At 42.1% G+C, this 26640-nt stretch overlaps 1 protein-coding gene across 2 annotated transcripts in view; it reads left to right on the top strand.

Moving 5' to 3' along the window:
- The first annotated feature begins 630 nt into the window (after nt 1-630).
- LOC117397874 (tetraspanin-15) overlaps nt 631-26640 on the top strand; it is a 68250-nt gene continuing 42240 nt past the window's right edge. The window contains exon 1 of one of the 2 annotated variants that reach the window (XM_059013705.1): nt 631-1032. In XM_059013705.1, coding sequence (XP_058869688.1) covers nt 946-1032 — 87 coding nt within the window. In that variant the 5' untranslated portion in view covers nt 631-945. The remainder of the gene's footprint in view (nt 1033-26640) is intronic. The other variant, XM_059013706.1, reaches the window with a different exon arrangement.

Consider the following 26640-nt stretch of genomic DNA (forward strand, 5'->3'; position numbering starts at 1 on the left):
GCCTCTCTTTTAGTTCATTTTTAAAAGGCTGGCACGGTTATGCAGGAATTGCCTAGGAATGCCAATGGCACTGCAACTGGGCAGGCTGGCTTGATGTTAATATCCACAATGGCAAATATTTACTTTGGGTCAAAATTATCCGATTGGTTAGAACCAGTCGAGAATCTCCTGGCAGCAGTCTGTTTGGGGTTTCCTATTACCAGTACATATTCTACTGCCAGTAACAAGCCCCCAAAAGACTGCTGCCTATAGTTTAACACCATCAGGGCTGAAGAAAGAGAAATACTTCTATTGTGTTGACTTTTAGAGAACGTGAAATGGGTGGCTATATTAAGATTTTGTTTTGTGCAGATGCTGGCAGCAGCGGAATCAGCTGCCTTAGTGCCAGTAACAATCCTACAGGTAGTAACATCTGCCAAAATGTACAATCGAACATATCAGCCACTTCGTATTTAATACCAACAAATACATACATACAACTAGGACTTGTCTAATCAAAAAGATACAACTGGTTTGCTTGAGAGTTGCAATGCAATGATCATATGCAGCACAGCTGTTATTAAGGTATTAGTGGTTCGGAATACAAAGACATGCCACCGCGTGTAGAATTCACAAAGAAAGCAGCATTTGACCTATTTTCCCAAACAAGACCGTGCAACCACAAGCCCGTACGGCCAACATAAGAAAAAAAAAAGGTCTTTGAAAGTGTCTGATTTTATTTTTCCGAGGGACTGTCTCTTTAAATGACGCCAAAAGGGGAGAGAGAGAGAGAGAGAGAGCGACGCGGAAGTTTGATGAAAAAACTTTTCAACCTGTTCAAATTTTATGTGTGTTTATTTATTTATTTTTATTATTGGAAACGGTCGGCGGACAACAAAACGCATCACCGCTGGCCTGGAAAACTAGCCGTACAAACTGTATTGCAATACAAACAGAGAAACAAACATGCCGTCCTTTTCAGAATGGAGCAATAGCATTCAGTATTATTACTTGTTAAAATTCACCTTGAATGTGTACTCCATGCTGTTTTCGGTAAGTAGGTTTTGTTTTTGTTTTTTGTAATATTTCAATTAATTGTTTGCATAGCGAGAAATACCGGAAGTTATGAAAAATAATACAATGGATTCGTCTCGACGCAACTTTGGTGTCGTTAAAAAAAAAAAAAAACGTTTGCATTCCAAATTTTCTGGGCATTTTATTAATGTCGTTTTATTCTGCAGTTTCAGCGCTGATAAATAATCATTTCAGTACTGTGTGTAGCTGCATTTTAGCATCACAACAGTGTAGTTCTGTGTTCCTTAATTCATTCGTTTAATCCATGTCGTTGTGTTTCTGCTATGGTGGGATTTTAAATATTTCTGTTAGAAAATTCCCCCAGATTTTTTGTTTTTGTTTTGTTTTGTCTGATTCTATCTGTCGGTAGCTTTGTTTGGTTATTCATAAAGGGGAGGCCCATGACCATGTGCATGTTATTTTTTGTCGCCGACGGAAATTTAGTGCCAGCCTATGCAGATAGTACCGTTGGTATAATACTGGTGTTCAGTCACCCTGATTGAACAAAATTGATTTTTTTTTTCAAATTACAATGTGCAAATATTTACAGTAGTTTACAGCACAGCTAAACACACGCATATTTAAAAGCTAATACATTTTGTTTTAATGCAAACACAAAAGGCTCTCGCTTGTCTGGGAATGAAAGGTATATTTGTTCAACCAGGCACTTAAAATTACTGCGATGTCTGTATCTCTGTCTATCTGCTAATATTTATTCTGTCAACGCAAACATTTTATTCCGTAAATAACCAACCAAGTGTGAATATCAGCACCTTGACAGGTAATTCATGGTCATAAAGCTACACTTTATATATATATATATATATATATATATATATATATATATATATATAAACTGAGAACATAATTTTTTTTTTTTACTTTTGCCATACCTGCATACCTGTCAACACTGAGTTTTCAAAATACAGGAGCATTAGAAAAGTGAAATCTCATACCTGTCCACTTTTGAAAATACAAAATTGAGAAGGGGGCGGGGGCTGGGCTGGGCTGGGCTGGGCTGGGCGGGGCGGGGGCGGGGCTGGGCTGGGCTGGGCTGGGCGGGGGCGGGGCTGGGCTGGGCGGGGCGGGGGCGGGGCTGGGCTGGGCTGGGCGGGGCGGGGGCGGGGCTGGGCTGGGCGGGGCGGGGCGGGGCGGGGGCGGGGGCGGGGCAAACAGGTGCGTGGCTAAGTTATGTGATCTCGCCTCCCGCGCTGAATGCATGCCTGCCACAGGACTCCCCTGGGTCCTAAACCCTGCTCGGTACAGACTGGGATTACAGTAACCACGCACCGGCCATGAATTTTGTAGACATTAAAAGTTTGCTGACATAAGGGGGTTTAACAGTAGAAAAGGGAGAAAATCTGTCCCGGGAGATGTCCGGGAGACTCCCGGTGAGTACGGGAGAGTTGACCGGTCTGCTGATTCCAGACCCTTGTGATGTCATCCTCAGGGTTAGGTGTGAGTTCCTATTTTTCAATTCCTTTTTAAAATCAGTTCCCAGTTCCAGGTTCCCCTTTGAATCAATTCCAACACATCATCGATCAAAATTGCAATTCGCTTTCTACTGTTCAAAATGAGCTTCTCACGGTGGCAACAAATGACTTTAGAAGTCGCTGTTTCTCTGTCAATTGCACTGACTTCAAGTGAATGCAGTTGAACAATTATTACAGCTCTAAAATATCAATTCCAGTTCCTTCGACACAAACACCTGTACTATACAACTTATCAACGACAACAGTGTATTTATATTGAATTGTGCAATTACAGGTGCTGTTGACAAGTCCTATACATGTTTGCTTAATAAAGCCCATGTCTTAAAAGGGACTGGGAATGAAATTGGTTCAAAGGGAATTGAAATTGGAAATTTATTTTAAAATGGAATTGGGTTAACCCCCTACCCTGCTCCCAGAGACTTTAGGGGTCTCTGGTCACAGTATTATTATGTTTATTTAGCAGACGCCTTTATCCAAGGTGACTTACAGAGACTAGGGTGTGTGAACTATGCATCAGCTGCAGAGTCACTTACAACTACGTCTCACCCGAAAGACGGAGCACAAGGAGGTCAAGTGACTTGCTCAGGGTCACACAGTGAGTCAGTGGCTGAGGTGGGATTCGAACCGGGGACCTCCTGGTAAACAGTAATAAACACTAGGCACAACAGCACTACATCCTCACATTTGTTGCAGCGTGTTTTGAAGTTCTGGATAAGGAGAGAAGCGCAGTGCAGAGCGGAGCTGGTTTTCAGCTTGGCTGATGGCGGGCTCTCTCTCTCGGGGAGCTGTGCAGTCGTTTAGGAAGCAAGAGTGGATGCAGCTGATTGAGCTGAGTTAATTTAATGGCCTGAGTGGCAATTCACTGCACTAATCCTGCTGCTGCAGGGGGCAGCTGCTGTACAGTAGCTAACGGTAGCGGTCAGTCTTCATAACGTCTTTCCTGCTTCATGAATGCACGGTCTTCTAGATCTGAAGCAGACACTAGCGCTTGATCATTTGCATACGGTACCACATGCCCATTATATCTGATATTGCCTGTGATGTCTGGCTTGTGGGAAACCCTTTGCATGAGGGAAAAAAATATTTGGGTAGTAGTGAAAATGATGGGTGGGTTATAATTTATAAAATTAATAAAATTTAAATGTTTGGCCTTGTTTCAGTAATTATGATTTGATTTGGTGATTTTTTTTTTTTTTTTTTTTTTCAGTTCGAGGGATGTGCTGTATACCTTCATATCAATGCTGCAGCGTTTATTTTAACTTGTCTGAAATGACGGAGGCTGTGTGGTCCAGTGGCTAAAGAAAAGGGCTTGTAACCAGGAGGTCCCCGGTTCAAATCCCACCTCGGCCACTGACTCATTGTGTGACCCTGAGCAAGTCACTTAACCTCCTTGTGCTCCGTCTTTCGGGTGAGACGTAATTGTAAGTGACTCTGCAGCTGATGCATAGTTCACACACCCTAGTCTCTGTAAGTCGCCTTGGATAAAGGCGTCTGCTAAATAAACAAATAATAGTCATAATAATAATAATTCAAGGGTGGCGTTTATTGGAAGTAGTAAAGATTTCGAGGACGGCAGCCGCCTTTGTCCAATATGTTAAATCTGTTAGAAATCTGGTAACTGAGTGCGACACAAACCAAAAGATGACTTGTCTTAAAACGCAGCAAAGAATTACATCACCGCGGTGGCGGTGGTGGTGGGGATGGGAACAGTGGAAAAGAAATCCAGGAGTGAGAGGAGGAGAGGAGGTGACAAGAAAGTGAGTGACGGAGGGATAGGGGGTAAAGGGGATGAGGAATATGTCTTTTTATAAAAAAAAGAAGCTGTATTCAAGGGTGACGTTTCTTAACAAATGCTGAAGCGTTCATTTTGAAGATATACCGCACATCCCGTGAACTTAAAAAAAAAAAATTATTCGACTAAAACCAAAAGCTGTGGGTCCACTGACGGATAGTATAGATCAGGGGTGTCTAATCCCAGTCCTGGAGGGCCATTCCTCTCCAGGTTTGTTTAATAGGTAAAATTATACAATCAACTACTTCAGAGTGGTTCTCAACCCCGGTCCTTGGGGACCCCCTGTGTCTCTTGGTTTTCATTCGAACTGAGCTCTCAGTTACTTAACTAAACCCTTAATTGAACTAACAAGCAGCTTAATTAGACATTTTTAAATTGTTCTCATTGCTCTGAAATAGTTGCAGATTTTAAGTTGTAATGTTGTTGAAGCTGACACCATGGGGTCCTTCAATAAGCTGCTTGATGAGATTCTGGGATCAATGAGCTACTAACAACCAAACGAGAATTATTTTCTGAATGGCCTCCTCTCTTTTGTAAACTTTATGTTCTTATGTTCTTAAGTTACTTTATAGTTAAGATGAAATCTGCAACTGTTTAAGAGCAGAAAACCATTAAATGCCTAATTTAAGCTAATTATTAGTTCAATTAAGGGTTTAGTTAAGTAATTGGGAGCTCAGTTGGAATGAAAACCAGAAGACACGGGGTCCCCGAGGACCAGGGTCTGGTCTAGATGGAGATTTAATTGGTTCAGTTAAACAATTCAGAACAGGGTTGGAACAAAGACTTCGGAGTGGAAGGGCCAGCTTTGTCTGGTATATATGATTAGACGCAGATCTGCTCTTTGCAGAAGTCCCTGCTGCCTCGGAGCTGACATTTGAAAGCCTGTGTCTGCGCTGGCACTGACAGGCAGTGATTTAACAGCACGCCTGGGGGCAGAGTCTTCATTCCGGGCAAGAGAGCCGCAGGGCGGCAGATTCATCAGGATCAAGGTCTTCAGGTGGCTGATCAATCTTCTTATCAATTATTTAGCCGGCCTGGGACTCGGGGCTAGGAAACCAGCAGTGTGGTTCTATTTTTTTCACCTTTTTGCCAGTATGCCTGCAGTCTGTCAAAATAAGTATTCAGACGGCTTGTTACATATGCTCTTGTAGCAGGATAGCACTGTGGCCCGAGATGTTACTGTCAGGATGGGAGACTCGGCATTAGCCTTCACTCGTATATCCTCCTCAGCACCACCCCAACAAAGGGTTTTTTCCTCCCTTTTATTATTATTATTATTATTATTTGTTTATTTAGCAGACGCCTTTATCCAAGGCGACTTACAGAGACTAGGGTGTGTGAACTATGCATCAGCTGCAGAGTCACTTACAACTACATCTCACCCGAAAGACGAAGCACAAGGAGTGACTTTCTCAGGGTCACACAGTGAGTCAGTGGCTGAGGTGGGATTTGAACCGGGGACCTCCTGGTTACAAGCTCTTTTCTTTAACCACTGGACCACACAGCCTCCTCCTATATACACGTGGCCATTCCCCAATTAGCGCTTGGTTCCCTAATTCAGGAATGGCCACATTCCACCTGAATGTTGGCAGGGGCGGATTTAACCCCGTCCCTGCCAAACTTCCATTCCCTGCCACTCTACGATATTGATCAAAGTCTGGAATCCGGACTGGAACTTTAAAATTATTTTCTGGTTTTAAAAATAACTATCGTCAGGTTTCACGGACCCTGATCTTGGAATACCTATCGTTACCTTAACGGCAGAGGTTGTCGGAGAGATTTTCCGTTTCAACTCAAAACAGTTTCGGTGGGGGGGTGATTCACAGATAGACACCACTTAGTGCAGTGCTTGTTCAGTCTTGCTCAGAGACTGTGCCAAAGTTAAAATTGATAAAATATGCTGGATATCCATAAATGCATAAATACAAAAAAAAAAACAGTAATAAATTATTAAGAAGAGATATCATGGTGTAATAGGGCAGCAGTGTGGAGTAGTGGTTAGGGCTCTGGACGCTTGACCGGAGGGTCGTGGGTTCAATCCCAGGTGGGGGACACTGCTGCTGTACCCTTGAGCAAGGTACTTTACCTAGATTGCTCCAATAAAAACCCAACTGTAGAAATGGATAATTGTATGTTAAAATAATGTGATATCTTGTAACAATTGTAAGTTGCCCTGGATAAGGGCGTCTGCTAAGAAATAAATAATAATAATAAATAAAAATAAGAGACCTCCTCCCTCCTGTGTTCATGTCGTCCCTCACATATTGATTATTTAGAACCATCCTATATCTTCTCTTTGCTACAGTGTGGAGGGGGGCGGCAGAATCTCTAAATCTCCTTGACTTCCAGTTTCACCGTGAACTTGACTTTAGCAAGAACTTGGTGTGTATAAATGGGAGGTTCTTTGTGTCCGCAGAGGAGATGGGTATTGAAAGGGTTTTTCATTATACAAATGTCACGCTGCTGGTTCTTCTAGTTTTTGGAGTGAGGATGGAGTTTGTTTCTTCCTCTCTCGTACGTGGGTTACTGCACAGGTGAAGCCCAGGGATCTTGAGGACAGATAGCTGTGATGTTTAACACTGGAGGTTTGGAGAGAGTAGGGGAGAGACTGGGAGAGAATGGGAGCTTTATTGGTGTAACAAAGCTGAGGGAACACAACCACTTTTTTCAGAAACAGCGGCTTGAAATCTGGTTCCAGGAGACCGGGAGGCCTAGTTTTGAGGTTGCTGTATCAAACCCCAAGTCTCCCCTGGTATACCGTGCAGTGGCCTGAAACCTAGTCTCCTGAAACCAAGTTCCAAGCCTTCGCGTTCCCTCGGCTTAAGAGAAGGGGAGAAAGACACAGAAATGCATACCCAGACTGGTCCCTGATTATGAGCTGATTACATACATTCAGGCTTTCAGAGCGACTGTGCAACCGGGGAGAAATCAGTGCCTATTTAGGTTTTTATATACCTGCTTTTTAAATTTATTTATAAAAATACAAAAAATTGAAAGAAAATGCAAATTGGGGTGAAAGAAAACCGTGAGAAGTGAATTTAATGATTTTTTGTTTTTCAAAGTGTTTTGCGAAAGCTGGCAGGGAGTCAATGTGCTCGGATGATGAGGCCCCCCCCCCCCCCCCCCCCCAGTATTAGCGCCTCTTCCTGTTATCATGAAAGGTAAAGAGCTCTCGTTTTCTTTGCACTACCATTATTACAGCTGGCTGAATTAAATCATCTCGGCTAATGACAGGGTAGTTTCAAACCACATATTGGCGCACTGCCGTGATTTACAGAAAGTAAAGCAGGCACGCTGGGAGAATGAATAATCTTTCTTTTTTTATCTCTCAAAATGATACAGCCATCTGAAATGTCTTTAGAATATATAGCAGGCCCTGGTATTGATGTGATCCAGCCATCTGCAATTTCCTTAGAATATAGTAGACCCTGATATTGATGTGCTACAGCCATCTCTTCCTTTTTTTTTATACCAAGATGAACCTGGTTCAGATTGAACTCTTTGTTAGCTTTTAAATTGATTTATTTTGAACATTGTACCCACGAGCGCTCCCGGGTGTTGTAAATGGCATTTTCCACAGCTCTGATTCTTGTAGTGGTTAAGTCCCCAGACTGTCGGCTGACGTTTGGAAATCAATAAGGGGATTATGCAGAAGAGAAAAGAGATGGGTGAAGATGGGACAGGGTTGAAGTTATTTTCACCTGGATTCCTGTAGAGACATGTTCACTGCTAAAGGATTTTTCACATCATGCGTTACACTAGCGACTCTGTCTGCTATACTTGATTGAGAAGCTGGTTAGTTTCATAGAATCCAATCCCCGTATGATTTCCTCTTGACCTGCTTGTGTTTTTCCCTGTGAACCCTTATAAAAGTTTCCCTTGGTAAAAGCATAGCGAAGTGTAATAAAGCACAGTGAAAGCATGGTAAAGCATAGGGAAGCATTGTAAAGCACAGAGAGGTCTGGTAAAGCATAGGGAAGCATTGTAAAGCACAGAGAGGTCTGGTAAAGCATAGGGAAGCATTGTAAAGCACAGAGAGGTCTGGTAAAGCACAGAGAGGTCTGGTAAAGCACAGAGAGGTATGGTAAAGCATAGGGAAGCATTATAAAGCACAGAGAGGTCTGGTAAAGCATAGGGAAGCATTGTAAAGCACAGAGAGGTGTGGTAAAGCATAGGGAAGCATTGCAAAGCACATAGAGGCATGGTAAAGCATAGGGAAGCCTTATAAAGCACAGATAGGTGTGGTAAAGCATAGGGAAGCATTGTAAAGCACAGAGAGGTGTGGTAAAGCATAGGGAAGCATTGTAAAGCACAGAGAGGTGTGGTAAAGTATAGGGAAGCATTGTAAAGCACAGAGAGGTCTGGTAAAGCATAGGGAAGCATTGTGAAGCACAGAGAGGTCTGGTAAAGCATAGGGAAGCATTGTAAAGCACAGAGAGGTCTGGTAAAGCATAGGGAAGCATTGTTAAGCACAGAGAGGTCTGGTAAAGCATAGGGAAGCATTGTAAAGCACAGAGAGGTGTGGTAAAGTATAGGGAAGCATTGTAAAGCATGGAGAGGTCTGGGAAAGCATAGGGAAGCATTGTAAAGCACAGAGAGGTCTGGTAAAGCATAGGGAAGCATTGTAAAGCACAGAGAGGTCTGGTAAAGCATAGGGAAGCATTGTAAAGCACAGAGAGGGATGGTAAAGAATATTAATAAATGTAACTGTTAGTTCTGTGAACATAGCCCTTCAGATGCTTACATGATAAATGTCTTGTTCTTTTCCTACCCTCAGTGGTGATAAAGCTCCATTTTCTATGTGTTGAGCTTCATAGCAGCAGTGAAATTTCACTGCTCTGTATGGACACGTCAAACTGGACTGTCCTCAAAACAGGACGCTGGGGATATACGTTGTAAATATGCAGTCATTTTCTACACTTCTAAAAGATTGAAAACTTTAGAATAGGTAGCATATTGATTTAGAATGTATCACATTGCTGAACACAAATAAAGCTTGTGTAATGATTTTTGAAAGAAAAATGTGTTTGGTACTTAATGCACAGCATAGCGACAGCAGCTTAGAGTCTCAAGTTGCATCTTTTTTTTTTTTTTTTGTTCTTGTAATTCAGTAGAGTTTGCCTGGTCCTTCTGCATTAAAGATTGCCGTTCAGTCTCTCAGTATGTCTGTTTGCCTGTCATGTCCACCGATCACAGGCTGGCTGCTTCTTAATTGCATTTCCTGCATTTAACAAGACTGGCTTTGTGGGGAATAGTCCTTTTTTGCTTTTTATTTATTTATTTATTTATTTATTTATTTATTAATTAGTTTTATTTGTACCTGAAACGCACTTTGAGGTGAGATGAATTCCTCAGAAAGGTTGTGTTTAAGTTTCGCTTGCACTATTATTAATTATTATTGTTATTATTAATAATAATAATAATAATAATAATAATAATAATAATAATAATAATAATATTTATTTTTATTTATTTATTTAAATCTTGCAGACTTGTATAAAAGGAAAGGTGTTTTCTGTATGCAATCGTGGTCTTGCTGCGTGTCTGTTTTCTTTTAATATTGCCTAACGTTATAAAACCTTACGTTTGTATATAACAAGGCAAAGCATAGTAAAGCAAGGTAAGCCACGGTGACTCGCTGCTCAGTTTATCCATCTCTGATCTGAGAAGATCACAATCTCCGATACCTCTTTTGAATCCGCTTGCCCCCCCCCCCCCCCCCTGACCTTTTTGTTTTTGATCAACTAAACCCTCCTCTAAATGTACACTGCAAAGAGCTTCATGTCCATTTTAATGTCACTTATCTTTCAAGCCAAGATAAATAGTTAAGGCTGCTGATAGTCCTGAGCTGAAGACAGATTTGTATCTTCTTAACAAGCCACATGAGGAAGCAACAGCTTGCCCATTAGAGTCCCTGCCAGAGTGCTTTCTCAGTGTTTCGCAGCGTCTCAACCATCACACAGCACCGACCCTCCTTCCACAGTCGTATAACCCCTTACACCAGCTGGATTATTGTTACCTGTCCCTTGCAAAACAAATGCTGTTGATTTGCCATTTTGTTACGCAGTGTTACTCGTACTATTTAAAAAGTATTGATGTATCGGCAGGTTGTTCAATCAGTCGTTGACGTGTTGATTTCAAAACAAGAAAAGCCGTCCTTCGCTCACCTTTCCAGCCGAGTACCAATCAATGGCGATTAACTGGAGTAATGAGTTTTTGCACACCCCTAGTTAATATCACACAGTTTATCACACTCTAGCTGTTTGGTATTTCGTACTTCACTGAAGCGCTAGGAAAGACAACTAACAGGCTTAATAAAGTGCTGATCTGAAATTCATAAGTTGCGTTTTCTTTTTTTTTTATTTCTGTGGTTCATTTCTTGGTGCTTTTGCTTGGTGTGTTTGTATTGAGGTATTACTGAGTGTTAGTTATTTGTTCATTAGTAAAATCGTTGGCCACTTTTGCAGAATAGGAACGATAACTCCACTCAAAACAACAAGGCAGAGCAGACTTATCTTGTGCATGACCTTGTATATGAAAGAGCTACTGTACACGCAACTGTGCAGCTCCACACTAGAGATCAAACTTCTGTGCATCAGTGTAACCAACAGTTTCATAGGACGGGCCTACTGGGCAATATTACATTAAGTGCTGCTTTTAACTGCTCAGTATGTTATTGCTAAGTGGCACAATCACTTGTACAATCACTTTCTAACTAATGAGTTATTTCATAGTACCTTGTGGTAATCTAACGTCAGTATTTTGCATTTGTTTCAGTAGCGTTCGATCACGGTGCAAGTGAAAAATGTCGACTCCCAAATGGTAAATGCAGGTTTATCACTGCTAGGCTGGGAGCCAGCAACTTTACAAGCAAGGGAGGGGGAAAAACTAATACTGGCTTAAAAGGCTGTCCTGCCTGCTTTCTGTATCTTAATGCAAAATCAGTGGAGCTCAGCAATCATTTTTAGAGCTGTGCAGAACCTTCCCAGTCTTTATATAGATCGTGATGCTCCATCAAGGGCTTATGGGTAAGGAAGAGCCCAATCACGTTTTGCGTTTTTAGGTACACCAGAATAAATGAAGCGCCGCTGTACAGCTGCGGGCAAAAATGTTCACCTAGAATTTTAGGATTGAGACATTTAATAAAAACAAAATAAACTATATGAACATAATTTAGGTATTTTATTTAACGTCATGTAATCAAATAAACGATTAAATAACGCAAAAGTCTGCCGGAAGTCATGATAAGTAGTACAGTAGTAGTTCATGTTAGATTTCACGTTATTCGATTTTTGTCGTGCTTTTCGTTGTATGGAAAACTACAAAGTGGTGTGTAATATAGGAGGCTGTGTGGTCCAGTGGTTAAAGAAATGTGCTTGTAACCAGGAGGTCCCCGGTTCAAATCCCACCTCAGCCACTGACTCATTGTGTGACCCTGAGCAAGTTACTTAACCTCCTTGTGCTCCGTCTTTCGGGTGAGACATTGTTGTAAGTGACTCTGCAGCTGATGCATAGTTCACACACCCTAGTCTTTGTAAGTCGCCTTGGATAAAGGCATCTGCTAAATAAACAAATAATAATAATTCAATATGTTAACATCACATTATTCATCACATTATATCTTTGAAATGTATTTATTTTATGTTCTTTAACCATCTGTCGATGCTGTTGCTGGCAGTTTGATGCAGACATGTGTATATGCATGCACTGGTAGCGTTATTCAGGAGGATGACATTACATCCATCAATCAATCAATCAATCAATCAATCAATATTTATTTCATATAGCGGACCACCTTTCATAGTGGTCCACCATCACAAAGCACTTTACAAGATAGTGAGGAACAATGCATGATACATTAAATACAGTGAAATACAGGGCATAGTACATTAAATACAAACAGTAAAACACAATGCATGATACATTAAATACAGTGAAATACAGGGCATAGTGCCTTAAATACAAACAGTAAAAAACAATGCAAGTACATTAAATACAGTCATAATACATTAAATACAAGGCTAGGATTCTAAACACTGTGGGTGCGTGTGTCATGCAGAATCATATGGATAAGATAGAGTGAAAAACCTGATATAGCAATTTAGACAACAGCTAATAACAGATATCGGGCTTAACAAATGTCCGGTTAGTAAGGTTTTTTATTTTTTGTTACAGCGCTATTTAGTAAAATAAAAAATTAAAAAATCTAATTTTATTCCCTTGTATGGGGTGGGGCGTAGAAATCAGATTTGTGGTTAAAGACCCTGAAATCAGAACCAACTCTTACCTATCATCAGAGTTGAGGTCAATTCCTGTTTTTCAATTCCTTTTTAAAATCATTTTCCAATTTCCGTTCCTTCAAAGGGAATGAAATTGGGATTTAAATTTTAGAGACATCATAATGGTTGTGATTGTTCAAGCGCTTTCAGTTGAATTGATAAATGTGAGAAGCTCATCTGAACAGAATTCTGCTGATTTGTAGTTTTGATCACTGACGTGTTTGGAATTGATTTAAAAGGGAATCGGAATTGAGAATTGATTTAAAAAAATTAACTGGGATTGAAAACCATGACCCCAATCCAGCCTCCCTCTTTCCAGTACCTTCTTCAAAAACAGACAGCGATTGCAAAGTGATTACTGCTCCTTTAATCACCCCTGTGCTGCAGATTGCAATCCTGACCTCCGGGGGGCTCTGTTGAGCTGCAGGGCATTGCAGTTTGGGCAGCTCAGGCAGCGCAGTAGAATGGGTGGAAGAGCCGTTTTCAAATCCAGTCATTTTAAATCAAGCTATTACCGGACCCGGTCTTTTGGGGCAATTGAGAGTTTGATGACTTCTGAGATATGAAACCAGGCTGTAATTTCGAAGGACCCCGAGCGAGCTGTGAAACATATTGGGGTCGTGGATAGTAGACTGTATATCTTTTTTATATTGCATTATGTATTCATCACTCAGCGTGTATTTAAAGTAAAGTGGAGGGGGGGTGAATCCCTGTGCAGAGACCGCTTTTGATTTTCTATCTGTCTGTTTCACCTCCTAGTTGGTGTATGTCAGACCTATTGATATTCATCGGAAATCAATTCTCCGCAACACAGTCCGCAGATGTGATCCATGCTGTTTTCATTAAAGGGTTCAGAGAAATTAGTTTTCTCCCTTTTCACTCCCTCTTTCTCTTCTCTCCTCTCTCTCTCTCTCTTCTCTCCTCTCTCTCTCTCTCTCTCTCTTGCACTCTCTCTTCTCTCTCTCTTCCCTTGCTGTATGGCTCTGTGTGTCCCTCCTCTCCTCTCTCTCTCTCTCTCTCTCTCTCTCTCTCTCTCTCTCTCTCTCTCTCTCTCTCTCTCTCTCTCTCTCCAAAAGGATAATTCAGTTTCTAGAGTCAGTCTTATTCTTCCTTGCATGCAAAACTCTACAGCTGTGGCCAAAGGTTTTGCATCACCCTATAGAATGAACTCATTTTGCTTCTCAAAGTCTAATTAAACCTGCTGAATAATGTTACGTTAACATACTGAATTACACGCCGCTTTGTAGTTTTCCATATACTTAACGAAAAACGGACAAAAACAAAACATTTTGAAATCTAACATGAAATACTGTACTACTGTTATTGCTTCCAGAAGACTTTTTGCGATATTATTTTGTAGTTTATTTGATTGCATGGCGTTCAATAAAATATCTAAATTATGTTCATATAGTTTAAAAAAAAAAAAAAAATGGTCTCAATCCTAAAATTCTAGGTTATGCAAAACATTTGGCCATAGCTGTACAGCAGGGGTCTCCCACCCTGGTCCTGGAGAGCCCCTATCCAGCAGGGTTTATAGGTGTCTTTACATCATCAATGGCTAAAGATCTGGAACACATCTTAATCTGGACTAATGAAGCCAATACTTGGTTCAGTTTAAGTAACTGACAAATGGTTGAAACGAAAAGCCCCAGTAACTCTCCAGGACCAGGGATGGAGACCCCTGCTATACGGTCCAGAGAAGGGAAAAGATCATAAGCAATCAAATGGCCTTGAGATAGTAATCCAGCCTACTTTGATGTAGCGTAGTAAAGTACTGGCAAGAATGGTATTAATGATCAAGACTATTTTTAACTAAACCTATTATAGTGGTTTAAAATAAGTATTGAATGTGTAAGAAACTGCAGGTCAGGGCCCTTCCACTCCTGGTCTTTGTTCCAACCCTGTTCTGAATTGTTCAACTGAACCAATTACACCTCCAGTTCATCGTCTCATTTTACCTGTTAAAACCTGGAGTGGAAACAGCCATCCAGGACCGGGATTGGACCCCTCCTGCGGTACTCTTGCTAATCCGAGGCGGTTGGGACCCAAATCTCTTCTGATTATTGGTGTGTCCAGATCTGTTCCTTCCTAAAAATACACCGTCTTCCATTGTGTTTCTGTTGCTTTCAAATTCGATTTCAGATTAATAAAATGGTATTGATAAAAATGACTAGCAGCATGCAGTGGCTTGAAAAATGACCAGGTCAAAGCAGGGATTAGGGGGGATGGTGGCCCAACTGAACATTAGATTCAGGTCATTCTAACAAGGCCAGGCTGTGTGTGTGTGTGTCTGTAGGCATGCTGTATACACTGCTATATAACAGCTATGGCCAAAAGTTTTGCATCACCTAGAATTTTAGGATTGTAATCAAAGAAACTACAAAAGGATATCGCAAAAGTCTACTGGAAGCTATAATAGTAGTATTTCATGTTATATTCTGAAATGTCACATTTTTCAATTTGTCAGTTTTGTGTTATGTGGGAAAACTACAAAGCGGTGCGTAATTCAGTATGTTAACGTAACATTATTCAGCAGGTTTCATTCAACTTCGTGAAGCAAAATTAGTTCATTCTATAGGGTGATGCAAAACTTTTGGCCATAGCTGTGTGCATATATATATATGTTTGTGTGTATATGCATATGTATATGTATATATTGAGCAGCATATACAGGGAGCCGTCAGAGGGGTTTAACAGAAGCTGTGTCTCACAAGGTGACATGACTGCCACTGCTGTTTGGTAAGATGTGTCCGCTCCCATGAAGCATTCCAGACAGATAAGTCCTTCCCTGTCATACCCTGACTCCTGCCGTCTCCGGAGCAGAATACATTACTGCGCTGTGCTGAGCTGCTCCTTCCTAGGGCAGCGCGGGAGCCTTATAATCCCCGGGTCCTGGCCTCCGCTCTGATAAAGGTGCTGATGGTGTGCTCTTGCCTGTAACCGCGTTGACAAATCGAGTGAATAAATGCATCAGACAGATGATCAGACCATGTACGTTTCTGTCGCTCCTGCTTTTGACAGAGGGCAGCTAGTCGCAGGGTGGGTTGCAGCTGCGTAAAGTGCTTTATTATTATTATTTATTTCTTAGCAGATGCCATTATTATTATTATTATTATTATTATTATTTTTTATTTTTTTTATTTATTTATTTCTTAGCAGACGCCCTTATCCAGGACGACTTACAATTGTTACAAGATATCACATTATTTTTACATACAATTACGCATTTATAGAGTTGGGTTTTTAGTGGAGCAATCTAGGTAAAGTACCTTGCTCAAGGGTACAGCAGCAGTGTCCCCCACCTGGGATTGAACCCACGACCCTCCGGTCAAGAGTCCAGAGCCCTAACCACTACTCCACACTGCTGCCCATGCAAAGAGACCCACTGAGCTGCTCAACCTGCGTGGTTTTGATGCTTCTAAATCCTTCTGTTCTTCACCTGCCTGTCAGTAGAGACCCAGAGTCTGTGTGCTGACACCGGGGGCTATTTTAATGATTGTAGTGCAGCAGGAAATCGTGTCGGGTTGTCCAGTGTAAAGACAGGGCAGTGTCTGTGTAGGAAATGAAACCCCTGCTCCAAATAAACGTAAAGAGAAATAATGAACAGGAAATACGTTTTTGTGATTCGTACACTTGTATTGGGCTGAGACCAGCAGGATTGTCATACTGGCCCCCAAGGATTGTATGGAGACTTGACTGCTCCCTCCCTCACCCTCCTAAGAGAAAGGGGGCTCCCTCCAGTCCAGTCCAGTCCAGGGCAGGCTTGAGGCATGGAGACTGAACTGCTCCCTCCCTCCCTCCCTCACCCCCCTGAGAGAAAGGGTGCTCCCTCCAGTCCAGTCCAGTGCAGGGCAGGCTGGAGGCACGGAGACTGAATTGCTCCTTCCCTCCTTCCCTCATCCCCTAAGAGAAAGGGTGCTCCCTCCAGTCCAGTCCAGGGCAGGCTTGAGGCATGGAGACTGAACTGCTCCCTCCCTCCCTCCCTCTCCTAAGAGAAAGGAAGTTCCCTCAAGTCCAGTCCAGGGCAGGGCAGGCTTGAGGCATGGAGACTGAACTGCTCCCTCCCTCCCTCACCCCCCTGAGAGAAATATATATGTATATACATTATACACACAAAAAATATCAACACTTTACCAATAATAATCATAAAAAAATTCTAAGCTAGATGGTGGTTTTAAATGGAAAGATCAGAGGGTTTAAGTGTACAAGCAAGCCTCCCACAAACACACCTCTCACTGTGGGCAGACTGTCAGGGGCAGTACGGGCACGGGCACAGTCCCTGCTGCAGATATATGCATACGTGTCACTTTTATAGGCATGGGTTTTGTTTGCATATAAAACACAATTATTAAAGTCTTGTTTAAAATGTGATGCATTGGTCTGTAAAGAAAATATTATTACCCCTGTCTTGCAATCATTTTTGACAATATATTTTGGAGGTTACAAAACCATGCATCATAGCGGGAGCACTGGGTGAAATGTAGAGAGATTGTGCTTCAGTGATTAGTATTCAGTTATATGATGATTACAAAACTGCAAAGTTAACGAGCAGCACAGCAGAACTCTCCATAGGAGCAGAACTCTCCATAGGAAGTGATTTTTGGGGGCTCGTTCGAGTCCAGGCTATTCCACAGCCGACCGAGGATGGGAGGTCCCAGGGGGCGGCGCTCAATTGGCCGAGCGTTGCCCGGGGGAGGGAGGGTTAGGTCGGCCAGGGTGTCCTCGGCTCACCAGCGACCCCTGTATTCTGGCTGAGCGCCTGCGGGCTTGCCTGTAAGCTGCCCGAGAGCTGCGTTGTCCTCCGACGCTGTAGCTCTGAGGCGGCTGCACGGTGAGTCCGCAGAGTGAAAAAAAGCGGGCGGCTGACGGCACACACGTCGCAGGACAGCGTGTGTTCGTCTTCGCCCTCTCGAGTCGGCGCAGGGGTGGTAGCGGTGAGCTGAGCTTAAAAAATAATTGGCCATTCTAAATTGGGAGAAAATAATGAAAATAATTGGCAACGACTAAATTTATAAAAAAAAAAAAAAAAAAAAGAACTCTCCTTAGGAGCAGAACTCCCTGACTCCTTGTTTGCTCACCCTACCCTACTTAAGGTATTACAATGGGAATATCACAATATCCCCTGCTCTGTGTGTGTGTGTGTGTGTGTGTGTATAAACAGAAAAGAAAAGCAAATAACTTGATACACCTCCCCCCGTTTCTTGACAAGCTGCATGTACAGATGGAATCGGAATGAGAGCTAAATGAGACAAGCTGTGTTCTTCAGTTCCGTTTGTTTCTGTTCCAATCGCTAGCTGGAAATTCTATCAAACCCCGCAGAGAGGGCCTGCAACCCGTCACCACTGAGATAATAAGCATCTGAACAAAAATAAAATGATCAAAGAGTCCCCGAAATGCATCAGCCGCAGAAGAGATCACTCCAAGGTGTATCGGCGCGGGCAGGGTCGGGGCTAGCTGGTGCGGAGACTGTAACACACTCCCGCTGGGCTGCGGCTCCCTGCATTAACCCCTTCATCCCCAGAGCGTCCGGTATCCAGAACCATCGCTGTGTCTTCTTCATACTGGATTATAGACACACTAGAGTAAAAGTTACACATTCAATGACAGACTAGAATTATTTTTCAATGCCTGCAATAGAAACACTAAAAGAAACTTAATAAATTCAATATCAGATATTTTGAATAGAAGTCTTTTTCAATGCCTTCAATAGAAACACTAAAAGAAACTTAATAAATTCAATATCAGATATTTTGAATAGAAGTCTTTTTCAATGCTTTCAATAGAAACACTAAAAGAAACTTAATAAATTCAATGACAGACAATTTTACTAGAAGTCTTTTTCAATGCCTTCAGACATTTTGAAGATATTGAAAAAGACTTCTCGTCAAAATGTTTGTCATTTGAATATATTTATGGTTATTTTAGTGTTTCTATTAGACATGAGAACGCATCAAGATTTGTCATTGATATCCTTTATATACCCACCTGCATGAAAACCTCTGGGTGTGAGAATTTCAATTTCCTCTCAGTAATCGGTGATATAGAAACAGTAGGCACTTGCATGTGAAAATGATAGACCGCTTTGTGCTTTAATCAGGCATCTTAAACAACTAAAACGCCCTAATGGATATTACCATTTGTGGCTCTGTGTTCCTTTTCTCTTACTATTTTGAATGAATTGCATGTAAGTCATCAATTCCACAATCACTTTGCCTATCTTCCAAGATTTTCAGTAACAGTGATTTGATTCCATATTCACAACAAATCAAAACTACAGAAGCAATGGGCTGTTCTAACAAAATCGCACACCCTGTTGATCTTGATGCCAGTCTAACTCGTTGCAATGGGTGTAGAGACAGAAGATGTTCTCCTGTTTACCTCCTTTTCATTTCTTAGAAAGGCGCTGTTGAATTTGATTAGCATTATTGAATGCACTTCAGTGACTTGCAGCAATGTGTTTATGTAGCGCATTGCAGATTGCTACAAAATCTGCAATCTCCCAATCGGCTAAGAGGAGGCAGCTGCAGGATGAAACCAGGGACTTGAAAACCACCCATTCATCATTCCGCTCAGCAACGACACAAAACCCCAAACCGCGTTCAATCCAGCCGTAATGACTTTCCCGAAAACACTGGGAACCAATTGGGTTTTGTTTTTGCGTCCGCCAAATTAAGAGTCAATTTATTTCTTAGCTGACGCCCTTATCCAGGGCGACTTACAATTGTTACAAGATATCGCATTATTTTTACATACAATTACCCATTTATACAGTTGCCTTTTTACTGGAGCAACCTAGGTAAAGCACCTTGCTCAAGGGTACAGCAGCAGTGTCCCTGACCGGGGATTGAACCCACGACCCTCCGGTCAAGAGTCCAGAGCCCTAACCACTACTCCACACTGCTTTGCTACTGGTTACTTTGCACAAATTGCTGAAGGCGCAGTTTTTCATCCAATCAGTGTGATTTGTGCCCCACCTCTCATGATTGCCAAACACTGGGTGTATTATTGTCTATAATCACTGTGCAGATGAGTATCTTGTATAGGGCTTGTAATTAAAACTCAATCACCTACTCACCAGAGCGTGTGATTATATATATATATTACGGAACAGCATACTGAAGGATTAAGGTAAAGTAATTGGGAAGGGATTTGCTGTGAAGCGAAGTGTAATGTCTAGCTTAGGTCCTATATAAAACATTGCCTGCTGTCTACAATGAACAGAAGGACAGTATGCAGAGTAAAGTCTAAACCCCAGGCATAACTACCATTGATAACTGCAAAAAAACAACCATGGGACTCCCGAGTGGCGCATCCAGTAAAGGCTCTCCGTGTGGAGTGCAGGATGTGCCCTATAGTCTGGATGTTGCCGGTTCCAGTCCAGGCTATTCCTTTGCCGACCAAGGACTGGAGCTCCCAGGGGGCGGTGCTCGGCCAGGGTGTCCTCGGCTCACAGTGCACCAGCGACCCTTGTGGTCTGACCGGGCGTCTGCAGGCTGCCCGAGAGCTGCGTTGTCCTCCGACGCTGTAACTGTTAGGTAGCTGCATGGTGAGTCCGCAATGTGAAAAAAAGCGGTCTGCTGACGGCACACACTTCGGAGGACAGCATGTGTTCATTTTCACCCCTCCTGAGTCAGCGCAGGGGTGGTAGTGGTGAGCTGAGCCTAAAACTAATTGGACATTACTAAATTGGGGGCAAACAGTAAAAATAATTGGCGACCACTAAATTTTTAAAAAAAAAAAGAACCATGCACTTTTTCTGTGCTTCACTTTACATGAGTCGAGTTTTTAATATTGACAGTTTATTCTTTATTATTGAGTGAAATGGCGCAGAACTACAACCAGTGTGTTTTAAGTGAAGCACAAGTGAAGTGATTAACTTTAGCAGACACATGCCTAAACTGGACTCTTAGGGGGTGAAGGAGGGAGGGAGCAGTTCAGTCTCCATGCCTCAAGCCTGCCCTGGCCTGGACTGGAGGGAGCTCCCTTTCTCTTAGAGAATTCCATGCCCAACCAATCCATGGCTGCTTCTTTTAAGATTGCCCGGTGCCTTTGCGCTGACTGACATATCGGTCAAATTACAGAAGTAATAATCGAATTGGTTTCTACGGTACGGTGTTGCAATTTTAAGGACTTGATGTCCTTGAAAAACGGAACAAAATTAGCATGCAGAGGACGGAACCCAATCTGATGATCAAAATGATGCACCTGTTACCGAGTAAGTATTTGAGTCAGGATTGTTTCCCAGAAGGTTTAAAAAGAAACTTATTCCTCAACCCCATTATTAACCTCTGTGCGGGCATGTATATTTTGTATTAGTTGGAGCTCAATTATGCAGAAATATTCTATCCTGGATGTGACTCCTCTCTCAGCTGAACACTGTGATAGGATTAGTGCATACTGACTTTTAATAAGATAGTCTGCTGTAGGTGGACTCTGCATTAATTCTGCAATGTTAGCACAGGGTCTAAAATGATTTTGAATTACATTTTGACCTCAACATTCATGCCAGAGCAGAGAAGGACTTGTGGGGTCTTATGGAGGCTTGCTGGTCCAGTGGTTAACGAAAGGGGCTTTTTACCTGGTTCAATCCCAACTCAGCCACTGACTCTAGGTGATGCAAAACGTTTGGCCATAGCTGTACAATATTTAGGCACCACACCCACAATCTGTTCTAATGACTTATCAGCCTCCCTTTAACGCTGTGTTAATCCAGTCTGTTACAAAGCTCTATTCAAAATGTCCGCTCTAGTGCACTGATAGTGTCAGGATTATTGCCCACATTATCAAACAGGTAACACAGCGATAACGATCCGTGATGTGGTACGGAACAGAAAAGCCAGAGCATTTGTTGTTATGTTGTTTTTTTAATTTTATTTTTTTAATCGCTCTTCCTGCAGTGATTTAGAGGACAGATCTCAAACCCCAGTGCACTAGAGCAGACATTTTGAAAAGAGCTTTGAAACAGACTTTTTAAAGTTCTAAAGTGTAAAAAGTTGTCAGGATGTGAACAATGAAAACAACAATGACAGGTACATTATTTAAACAGTTGTAGCAACACGTGGGGACGGGTAACGCTGTATTATTCAGAACCCTGCTATTTACTCTTTTAATACTATTTAAATTGCCCCTGGTATAATTTTCTGCTAACCGTGCACACATCTCAGCACAGGCACAGTTAATAAATATTCAGAGAGAAAAAAATAAAATAATAAAATTGCCACGGGGACGTCACAACACGTTTACAATTCGCTATGAATCTCTGTCGAACAGGGTTCATTAATAAAAGAACGTCTTGCTTCGACCTTTGACACCTCTTAAATGTTAATGCAAGGGAAAGGGAAATTGCTTTTGGTGCCGTATCTTGGATTTGTAATCCTCTCAGTGGGGAGCAAAGGGCTGTCTTCTGCAAGCACTAGAATCTGTTTGAGAATCTCATTTGGATATGATAAGCTGATTAATAGCAACATGCTGTGAGCTGATGAATGAGCTCAGTGTCTGCAGTGCACTGTGTGCTGGTACAAAGCCTGGAAGCTGCAGTGATAGGGGTGCTGCTGATCTCTCGGAAATTATTTTAGCATCAAGGCTGTGTGGTCCAGTGGTTAAAGAAAAGGGCTTGTAACCAGGAGGTCCCCGGTCCCCGGTTCCCGGTTCAAATCCCACCTCAGCCACTGACTCATTGTGTGACCCTGAGCAAGTCACTTAACCTCCTTGTGCTCCGTCTTTCGGGTGAGACGTAGTTGTTAGTGACTCTGCAGCTGCTGCATAGTTCACACACCCTAGTCTCTGTAAGTCGCCTTGGATAAAGGCATCTGCTAAATAAACAAATAATAACACTATGTAACACAATTTTTGTTCCTGGGTAGTAAGTGTTATTTCCTAATTGCTTATGCCTCAAAAGTATAGAAAATGGCTGTTATTCCCCACAAACTTTGCTTTTGTGACCAGACAGTGATATTTTGAAATTTACCTATTTCCAATGAGAAAACGGGCGAATTTGTGTCTTTTCATTCACATAAAGTCAGAAAAAAACAACATATGAATCCAAATTAACATCTATTTATACTAAAGTAATACAAAAATGACTACAAAAGATTTAGAAGTGAGTAGTTTTTCGAGATTTACGATTATACTGTAAATCACTTTCACGAATCAGCCCCCAAATGTAGTCTCCCATCATGTTCTCGTTATACTGTCCTTGGTAGCGGCGTTCAAAGTCCAGTATATCCTGGTGGAATCGCTCGCCTTGCTCCTCCGAGTACGCTCCCATGTTCTCCTTGAATTTATCAAGATGAGCATCAAGGATATGGACCTTGAGGGACATCCTACAGCCCATTGTGCCGTAGTTCTTCACCAGAGTCTCAACCAACTCCACATAGTTTTCGGCTTTGTGATTGCCCAGGAAGCCCCGAACCACTGCGACAAAGCTGTTCCAAGCCGCTTTCTCCTTACTAGTGAGCTTCTTGGGGAATTCATTGCACTCCAGGATCTTCTTTATCTGTGGTCCGACGAAGCCACCGGCTTTGACCTTTGCCTCAGACAGCTTAGGGAAGAAGTCTTGAAGGTACTTGAAGGCTGCCGACTCATAATCTAGAGCTCTGACAGATAAGGCCCAATTTGATGTGCAGTGGTGGCATCAGCACCTTCCGAGGGTCCACCAGTGGCTCCCACTTGACGTTGTTCCTCCCCACAGAGAACTCGGTCCACTGTGGCCAGTCCCGCCTGTGGTAGTGCGCCTTGGTGTCCCTGTTGTCCCAAAGGCCGCCTTGGCGACCCATCAGGAATGCCACCATTGCAGCCTCTTGATGCCATCTCAGAAAAATGCAGATATGTATCCACTTAGGCAGCTGGAACTAAACTGAACTGGTGGGCTTAAGGCCCCTGTATTTATACTACTATTTATATTACTGGAAAGTTCTAGAAAGTTCTAGAAGTTACTCCAAGTTTACTCAGCACTGAATCTATCTGGAATGTTTTGGAAAATAGGTAAATTTCAAAATATCACTGTCCTGGTCACAAAAGCAAAGTTTGTGGGGAATAATAGCCATTTTCTATACTTTTGAGGCATAAGCAATGAGGAAATAACACTTACTACCCAGGAACCAAAAAAAAAAAAAAAATTTGTTACACTGTGTAATAATAATCAAGCACAGGCTGGTAATCGCCTTTTAAGAAGTCGGCAGGTGTTAAATAAACCCATTCATTAATGTGTTGATTTCAAAATGAGAAAAGCTGGCCTTCCCTCACCTTTACAACGGAATACCAGTAAATTGGCAATTGGCTTCCGCATTGCGGTGTTTTAAAAGCCGATTTTGAAGTGTAAACGGCAGGAAAAAAAAGTCAGCGCCCCAGACAAGGAAAAGAAAGCAACAAAATGAACCCGCGAAAAGTAATGAATTTCAGATCAGCCCAGAACAACGCTCTTTGTTCTTCCTGTTAGTCGTCATTCCTACAGATCTTATTGAAGTACAAAATACCAGCAGCTACAGTGATAAACTGCGTGGTATTAATTAGGCAATGAAAAGTCAGTTTACAGCCTCGGTACTGCAGTAAACGGGTCAGCACCGCGGATGAGAGGAAAATTCGCTTCCAAGCGGCTTTTGAAACAGTGCAGAAGTTAATTTCCGTTGGTCGGTTCTCCGTTGTAAAGGTGAGGGAAGGACTTTTCTTGTTTTGAAATCAACACGTCAATGAATGGATTTATTTAATACCTCTCGATTTTAAATACTTATTAAAGTATTTAAGAAGTGTGTTCAGGATTGGTAGTGTGCAATTGTACCGCATTCACACATCCTAGAAAAAGGATATGAAGACATTGAGAAAGTCCAGTCTCCATAACTGTTAAACCACTCAATAGAAGGCTAGTGCTACATTTAGAAACACTGAACAATAATAAATTCAATAACAAACGTTTCGACTAGAAGGCGTTGAGAAAAAGTGGAAACGCTTGTCATTTATTTTGTGTGTCCATTGTTTGTGTTTTACTAGTTCCTTTTGTTATTTCGGTGTAAGCTATGAATGAAAGAAACAAAAGCTGGTGCTTGCTACTGCCACCTGGTGAGAGCCCAGGGAAATGCAGTTGGCATTTCCTTTGTGTACAGCAGGTATCTATTGTGTTGGAGGGCAAGCTTCATTAATGGGTGAAACAGAAGAACAACAAAGTGAACGTGATCGTGTGCAAAATACAATCAATACAGACAGACCCCTACTGTGATAACAAAACAAAAAAAACCCCATGAAAATCAGCGAGCACACTGATTAACAAGATTTGCATTGAGCTTGGCGCAGCCGTGCCTGTGAAATGTAAAGTTTGTGGTGCTGTCTTCTCGTTTGATGACTGTATGACTCCGGGGTACATGTTTCCATGCCTTGACACAGTAATTAAATAAACCTGCAGTACTTCAAAGTAGACCAATAAATAAATGAATGCCTCAGAAACGTTTGCTGGTAGACTAAGGGCTTGCCTGTTTTATTTTGAGGCAGCGAGACAGAGTTAATTACATATTGTTAATTTCCTCTGTGTATTGAATGCGTGTCTCTTGGATTTAGGATTGGTTTCTGATGTGTTTCTGAAGGCAATGAAAAGAGGTTAAAAAAACAAAAAAAAAAGGTGTTCTCATACACAGAAGGCGGCACTATCCAAGTGCTTGTCTACTCGGGTTAGATTCTTGTAGTTTTATCTTAGAAGTCTCATCTTGCCTTCTCAGAGCTGTTCTGCCCTTTAGACTGCCTTTCAGCGTCCTAAAGTGTAAACATTTAAAACAAGAAAAAAAAAAGTTAATGAAAGCGAGCAGGTTTGGAGAAGCTCGCTGTCGAAGTTCATTTCAATTTCATTTCTGGGGCGACGAGGGAAGAGGCGCAGCTCCCAAGTATCGCAAAATCTCAAAACCACTTCTGGCTGCAAAATTGTAATTAGCCTGCGAGAGGAAGTGTTCATTTGTATCGCTGCCAGGCTGTTTCAGTGTTATCTGCCAAACAGAGGACCCAGGAAATCATTCTGCTGTGTTTTTATCACCCTGTGAGACCATTGCAGGAGGCGATCTCTTGCCATGCATATGCAATAACAAAAAAAACCTCTATTGAAGGAACAGTGTGTGGTGTTTTGTTAGCTAGCAAAACTGGACTAAAGCCATATTCAATACCAACATTTTGCACAAATGGCGAGAAGGCTAGTCACTTGTGTTTCTTTATTTGATCCCATTTGCATGCTTTTCCTCGGCACTAGATGTGTTGTGAACAAGGCTTTTTGTGCAACTTGCTTTCTCAGTAACTCGCTTACTAATGTGTTAACGAATGTGCTTTCTTATTTGTTAACGGTTTGTCAATGTGTAGTGACTGGTTTATCCTTGCTACTCTGCTTGCACCAGACCAGGGGCCATCTACACTTGTAATTGTGCAATATCATCACAGGGATGGAAATAAGACTCCCATTGCATCGCAGTCTGATCCGTTCCTGGTTTTACCATGAGTCTAATAAGACACACCCGAGCTTGTTACCTGACACGCTGTGGCTTAGTAAGCTAGTAGTAAAACCTGGAAGGGGTGAAACTGCTGTGCAGTAGGAGTCTTATTTCAATCCCTGCAATAATAATGCTGGTTATCCTCACAGGGATGGAAATAAGACTCCCATTGTATCGCAGTCTGATCCATTCCTGGTTTTACCATGAGTCTAATAACACACTGAGCTTGTTACCTAGACACTGTGTCTCTAATTAAGCTCATAGTAAAACTTGGAATGGGTGAAACTGCTATCCCTGAATATTGTCCCATCGCTCTGGTATTGCCTAGCCCTGTAGCGATACCAGCACGGGAGTTGCTGTCTGCTCTAACCCAGTGGTTTTCAACCTTTTCCAGTACCGGTGCTTCCAGCAGGGACCACCAGAGTGGCTGCTTTGATTCCCCATCAGTAGCTTTGAAAGCTCGCAACAAATACCCCCCATCATAATTTCTCCTTCCTCTGTGATTCAGTGGTGCAAAGAGATTGACACATTATGATTGAGGGAGCGTTGTGGTTGAGGAATCGTAT

The sequence above is a fragment of the Acipenser ruthenus genome, chromosome 46 (assembly GCF_902713425.1).
Source record: "Acipenser ruthenus chromosome 46, fAciRut3.2 maternal haplotype, whole genome shotgun sequence".
NCBI lineage: Eukaryota > Metazoa > Chordata > Actinopteri > Acipenseriformes > Acipenseridae > Acipenser > Acipenser ruthenus.